This window comes from Camelina sativa, chromosome 12 (genome assembly GCF_000633955.1).
Source record: "Camelina sativa cultivar DH55 chromosome 12, Cs, whole genome shotgun sequence".
NCBI lineage: Eukaryota > Viridiplantae > Streptophyta > Magnoliopsida > Brassicales > Brassicaceae > Camelina > Camelina sativa.
Genome location: NC_025696.1, coordinates 26013396 through 26020071, shown reverse-complemented (window position 1 = coordinate 26020071; position 6676 = coordinate 26013396). Strand labels below are relative to the sequence as shown.

The following is a 6676-nucleotide window of genomic DNA, read 5'->3' as shown; positions in this document are numbered from 1 at the left end:
TTAGAACATAAATGTTTAAAGTAGACGACCCATAAATGTTTATAAGTTTTATAACTTATTTACTAAATCAGTTTACAAAAATAATTTTTATAAAAGAGTAGTGTCTACTTTAAATCACAAAATCGGTTTAAATCAGATTTGCTTTAAATAGATATGTCTCGAAAACTCCTGGTAAATATGATTATCAATTTCACTGGAATGACTTAGATTACCAGGTGGAATATTATTCTTGGAATAAGATTTAAGGATTAGACAGCTTATTATTATTATTAAAAAAAAAAAAAAAAAACAAATGATATATGTAGTCGACATGTTCTGATGTCCTATATAAATTCGATTCTTCTAGACAAAAACCTTACGTTATACACTTAAACTCATAAAAACAGAGACAAACAAAAAAAAAAAACACATTTTATCAACAAAAACAAACATCATCACGAGAAAGAAGAACTGAAGAAGAAGGACGAAACAAAAAGGAAACAGCTCTCGTGATCTTCCCCTCAGTCTTTCAAGATTTACTATCAAGCCCAAGAAAAAAACAAAGAATGAGAATTGGATCTAAGTTTCTGATTTCAGATTCGTGATTTGATTTTCGTTTTCTTTTTGAGATTTCTTATGTGTCGGAGAGATCGTTGGAGCTATATATAGATTGGATTTGATTCTTGGAAAGAAATGGTGCGTTTAAAGCGACGGCAAGAGATTATAGATCATGAAGAAGAAGAGAAATCAAACGAAGACATATCATCATCAAGAAGAGGTAGTAAACTGAGCTTAGCCGAGACGTTTCGGTGGCTTGATTCATCAGAGCATCGCAAGATTGAAACCGATGGTCATAATGATTACAAATACATCATTCATCCCAAAAATAGGTAACTCTCTCTCTTCATCATGCCACTTGAAACAATTCCTTTTTATTGGGAAAATAAAACGTAGAAAACACTTTTCTTGAAATTTTAAAAATATCTCCATTCTTTATTTCTGTTAACTCGAGATAAAAATTCCGAATAAACACTTCTACACAAAATTTTTTTTTATTAATCTATAAAATTTTAGTCTCATTAAATAAAATTTATTTACCATAAATCTGATTGATAACATAAAAATTTAAACAATACAAAACGGTAAAAATTATTTATCTTATCGTAGTTCGATTCTATTAAGTTGCATTATCCTATATAGTAAAAATTGACTATAGATTAAATTTTCTCGATTTATAATAACAAAAATAATATATTTTATATTATAATAGATTATTAATTAAAACTCAATTCACTTTAAAGTATTCTTTGACACTAATTACTATTTCGTCTCTGTTTATTTTTTAATCCATTTTTAAAAATAACTTTTATAAAATCCAACTATAAAGTTTTAGGATATATATAGAATAATCTTTAGCACATTTAACGAAAGTCAGATATATAGATGCTTATAAGGCGATTTTGTTGTCGATATGCTGCTTATTTTTAAAACATTAATACTTTCCTGAGGACACCTCCTCATCATATTCTTATCTTTTTGTCCTCTTTTGTTTTTCACCTCAAGTATATATCTAAGGATTTGTTTTATATGCAGTCGACCAATTGAAAATTTGAACTTGTAAATCTAAAATAGGTGCCGACCAAAATAAAAGTTATGTTTCAAAAATTGATTTAAATCTCGATTTTTCTTGACATAGAAATCCTAAGTTAAGCAACTTGGTCACTAGAGGAAATGCTGTTACACTCCACCAATTTTTTATATTGAGAAGAGGTAAGGGTTGTATTAGTAAGGAATCATGTGTTGTGTCCGAATCATCGTATAAATCAGATTATAATTAGTTCCGCTAAAGCTGCCGTAACCAGAGGCCACACGTGGACACTCCCACCTGTTCTTTTAAGCATAAATAACAAAATTATTAAATAGCAAATACTATGTCAAAACTATTAGTAAAAATGTATATTCAACTTTGTCCACCTACGTCGATCTTATTCTTAAGTAAGTTCTTAACAAAACTTGAATTTTTTAAACGTTGTTGCTTAGATTTAACAATTATTTTCAGTTGTCTCCCTTCAACGATTACGTTAATCTACATTACAAATTTGATAGATCCAAGTTATAAGCCATAGTCTAATTAATTATCCAAAAAAAAAAAGAAGTATAAGCCATAACCTTTACATTTTCAAGAATCTTTGGTTAGACTTGAATTAATGAAAAGTGGGAAAAATTTGAGCAGGTCGTACAAGGCATGGGAAACGTTTATATTGGTGTGGGCAATATACTCCTCTTTGTTCACTCCCATGGAGTTTGGTTTCTTCCGCGGTCTGCCAGAGAGACTCTTTATACTTGATATCGTTGGTCAGATTGCGTTCTTGGTCGATATTGTTCTTCAGTTTTTTGTTGCTTACCGCGATACCCAGACCTACCGAACTGTCTACAAACCAACACGTATTGCTCTCCGGTCAGTTTTATATACGGTTTAGACCCTTACAAGCCTTTAACCATTTCTACTTATATAGCTATTAATGGAGGAAATATATCTTTCGGCATCATGTTTCTCAGGTACCTAAAGTCTCATTTTCTTATGGATTTCATCAGTTGCTTCCCTTGGGATCTTATCTATAAGGTACATCAGTTGCTTTCTAGCATTTACTTAGATCTTCAAGAAAGTCAAATGTCTTTCAAACATTTTTTGTAGAAATGGGCATTCCGGTATGCGGTTTAGTTTATTTTTAGTTTCCAATTTTATCAAGTTGTTGGAAGTCAAGCGGTCCAAGTTCAATCCGTTGTTGTTTCTGACGTTTATTGAATAATATAAAATAAACTAGTTTATTATAAATTTTTTGAAAATTGGTGTGGCTCGATTGCTCCAGTTCTTGATTCAGTTTAGGTTAGTCCGATTAGGTTTCTCCCTTTATAGAAACTCAAAACCAAATAAAAATTTTGGTTCGGATTCAGTTTGGTTGGTTTATACGCCCACCCTAACCTTTTTTGTAGGCATCAGGAAAACACGAGTTAGTGAGGTACATGTTGTGGATAAGGCTGTTTCGGGTGCGCAAAGTAGTTGAGTTTTTCCAAAGGCTTGAGAAAGACACAAGAATCAACTATCTCTTCACCAGAATCTTAAAGCTCTTGTTCGTTGAAGTTTACTGTACTCACACTGCTGCTTGCATCTTCTATTACTTGGCCACCACTCTTCCTCCAGAAAACGAAGGTTACACTTGGATCGGTAGCCTAAAGCTAGGAGACTATAGCTACGAGAATTTCCGAGAAATCGATCTGTGGAAACGTTATACCACGGCTCTGTACTTCGCCATTGTCACTATGGCTACTGTCGGTATAAAAACCAATATGATTTTAATGATCATTTGATTAGTTATTACAAAGAGACTGATGGTTGTTTTTTGGTTTCTTGTTTTTGACTTCAGGTTATGGAGACATACACGCGGTGAATCTGCGGGAAATGATATTCGTTATGATATATGTTTCATTCGATATGGTTCTCGGTGCGTACCTTATTGGTAACATCACTGCCTTGATTGTTAAAGGATCAAACACAGAGAGATTCAGAGATAAAATGAATGATCTTATAAGTTTCATGAACCGCAAAAAACTTGGGAGAGACCTTCGTAGCCAAATTACCGGTCACGTGAGATTGCAGTACGACAGTTACTACACCGACACTGTGATGCTTCAGGACATCCCAGCCGCTATCCGCGCCAAGGTACACAGTCTTTGGCAAGCATGGCTCCTACTAATACACTAATTAACTGAGCTACTTAAATTTATGTTTTGTATGATTGTGTAAAAAGCATGTCATAACAATTGTTTTTGTAGATTGCGCAACGATTGTACCTGCCTTACATCAAAAAGGTCCCCCTTTTCAACGGATGCTCCACGGAGTTTATTAATCAGATAGTTATAAGGCTACATGAAGAGTATTTTCTTCCAGGAGAAGTAATAACAGAGCAAGGAAACGTTGTTGATCATTTGTATTTCGTCTGTGAAGGCTTATTGGTACGTGAAAACCTCATTGTGTTTGTGTATATATCTTTGCTTCTTTTCTGTGTCTAACTTTATGACTGTTTTGGTGGATTTTTATAGGAGGCTCTTGTTACAAAACCAGATGGATCTGAACAGAGTGTGACGTTTCTTGGGCCTCACGCATCTTTTGGAGATATCTCCATCATTTGCAACATCTCTCAACCTTTTACTGTAAGGGTTTGTGAGCTATGTCATCTTTTACGCCTCGACAAACAGTCATTCTCAAACATCCTCGATATTTATTTTCACGATGGACGCAAAATCTTGAACAATCTTGTGGAGGTAACTCTTTTTCTATCTCTTACTTATGGTTTGTTGAACTCGGTTTAGCTAGAAATCTTGCAACTCAATCTTGGTTTTGGCAGGAGAATGATTCAAACGAGAGGATAAAGATGCTAGAATCTGACATTGTGATTCACATTGGGAAACAAGAAGCAGATCTTGCATTGAAACTAAACAGTGCAGCTTTCCAAGGAGATTTCTACCAGCTTAAGAGCTTAATCCGATCTGGAGCCGATCCTAACAAAACAGATTACGATGGAAGATCACCCCTTGTACGTTTTTTTTTTTTTTTTTGCTTGTCTTTCAATCTTTCTTCGATGGTACGAAAGATTCTTTCTTTTAACCTGTAAGTTCCTTCTTCATGTGCAGCATCTTGCAGCATGTAGAGGCTATGAAGACATTACATCGTTTCTTATTCAAGAAGGTGTTGATATCAACCTAAAAGGTAAATGAAAATCTTTATCCGATCAACTGATAAAATTTTTACATTGTCTTATGTTTACGTTATGGTCACATATATATATATATATATACAGATAAGTTCGGGAACACGGCATTGTTCGAGGCTGTAAAAGCAGGACAAGACGGAGTGATTGGTTTACTTGTCAAAGAAGGAGCCTCTTTTGATATACAAGATTCCGGAAACTTCCTTTGCACGACAGTTTCGAAAGGCGACTCTGATTTTCTCAAGAGACTGCTCTTAAGTGGTATGAACCCAAACACTGAAGATTATGATCACAGAACACCACTTCATGTCGCTGCTTCTGAAGGGTTATACTTGATGGCTAAGATGCTAGTTGAAGCGGGAGCTAGCATTAGCTCTAAAGACCGGTAACATTCATACAAGATGACTCATTTCAAATCGTTTTAAAATTAGTTAAACTTAACATACTTCGTAAATCTTGAAGGTGGGGAAACTCTCCGCTTGATGAAGCCCGGATGTGCGGTAACAAGAAACTGATCAAGTTACTCGAAGATGGGAATGTAACCGCTGAGTCGTCAAGCTCTCAAGAACCACAACGTATTCAAACTCAAATACACTATACAACTCAAAAGATGGATCTTGAAATTAATCATTGATTTTTATTTGTTTTGGAAAACAGAGGAGAGATTTGAAAGACGGAAATGCACGGTGTTTCCTTTCCACCCACGCGAGGCGAAAGAAGAGCCTAGTAGAAAGCATGGAGTCATGCTTTGGATCCCGAGTGATCTCCATAAACTTGTAGTAACCGCTGTGCAAGAGCTCGGGCTATCCGATGAAGCCTCATTTGTTATATTATCAGAAGACGAAGGTCGTATCACGGATATTGATATGATAAGTAATGGACAGAAATTGTATTTGATCAGTAATACTACTGATTAAACATAATGATCGAGTCTTCCATTTTTCTGATCATTACCACAAAGAGTCATTTTGGGGTTTCATTGTTCTTAATCTTATAGAGTGCATTACAAAGAAGAACTCTATTTTCATATAAGCGTCTTTGAATTCAAGAAACAAAAAATACTTGTAAATAAACCAGTCACATAGATATATGGTTACAACCTACAGCGCAAAATAGATAGATGCTATTTGATACTTAGAATTACACCCAAAAAAAACTTAAGATAATTTACATAATTAGATATGTTAGAGAGTAATTAACCGAGCTTAATACACTGTAGTTGTCTGAAGTTTTTTTGAGCTTCAAGGTTTCCAGTATCAACAACTTCTTTACATGTATCACTAGAATCTGATGTAAATAGTTGAAAAAGAACGTCCATGACACAGCCAATAAGAGGAATATGTGAACAGAAATTAGATTTCATAGAGAAGTATATGTATAAATGTTATGAGATGTGTACAAATAAATGTTTGGGAGAGAGATAAAGATATGAAAAAGTGAAGAGAAGATAAGTGAGTTTATATTGATGTGAATAGACTTGATCACCAAGAATAACTAAAGACTTGTAAGGACACAAAATATTGGAGTAGTCCCCAAGATTCAAATGTTTCTTTCAAGGTTTTGTATTATTAGTTGAAAGTTTGAAATATTTGACAAAAAAAAAAAAGTTGAAAGTTTGAAATCTAATTTGTCGTTTATGAAGATGAACTGGTCACCTTATTTTACTTTTTGGAATATTCTGGTTAGATTTGGTTTAAATTATTCAGGTGGTTAAATTTGGTTTAAATTATTTAGGATTTGAGTAGTTAAAAGAGTAATTAGTAGAATTTTGAGTGTTAAACTGGTTATTGTTAGAATTCATTTCACTAATAAATGGTTTTTTTTTATTGGGTAGTAGTTTGTGTTCAAATCAAATGAAGCAATCTCTATCACTATAGCATGAAAATGATGATTTTGGTATCAATAAAAATAAATTAATTACCTTCAGA

General features: G+C 33.6%; 1 protein-coding gene across 1 annotated transcript; it reads left to right on the top strand.

Moving 5' to 3' along the window:
• On the top strand, positions 354 to 5780 carry LOC104732640 (potassium channel GORK-like). Its single transcript, XM_010452206.1, has 12 exons — positions 354 to 869; positions 2213 to 2437; positions 2539 to 2602; positions 2974 to 3313; positions 3405 to 3700; positions 3814 to 3993; positions 4081 to 4302; positions 4386 to 4574; positions 4672 to 4747; positions 4839 to 5133; positions 5211 to 5323; positions 5406 to 5780. The coding sequence occupies exons 1-12, from the start codon at positions 673 to 675 to the stop codon at positions 5663 to 5665; spliced, it is 2457 nt and encodes an 818-aa protein (XP_010450508.1). The 5' UTR covers positions 354 to 672; the 3' UTR covers positions 5666 to 5780.

Excerpts from the sequence above, each read along its gene's own strand:
- LOC104732640 (XM_010452206.1), top strand. The coding sequence starts at position 673 with ATGGTGCGTTTAAAGCGACGGCAAGAGATTATAGATCATGAAGAAGAA. Across the intron at positions 870-2,212 it reads ATCATTCATCCCAAAAATAG|GTCGTACAAGGCATGGGAAA; the intron begins GTAACTCTCTCT and ends AAATTTGAGCAG. Across the intron at positions 3,314-3,404 it reads TGTCACTATGGCTACTGTCG|GTTATGGAGACATACACGCG; the intron begins GTATAAAAACCA and ends TTTTGACTTCAG.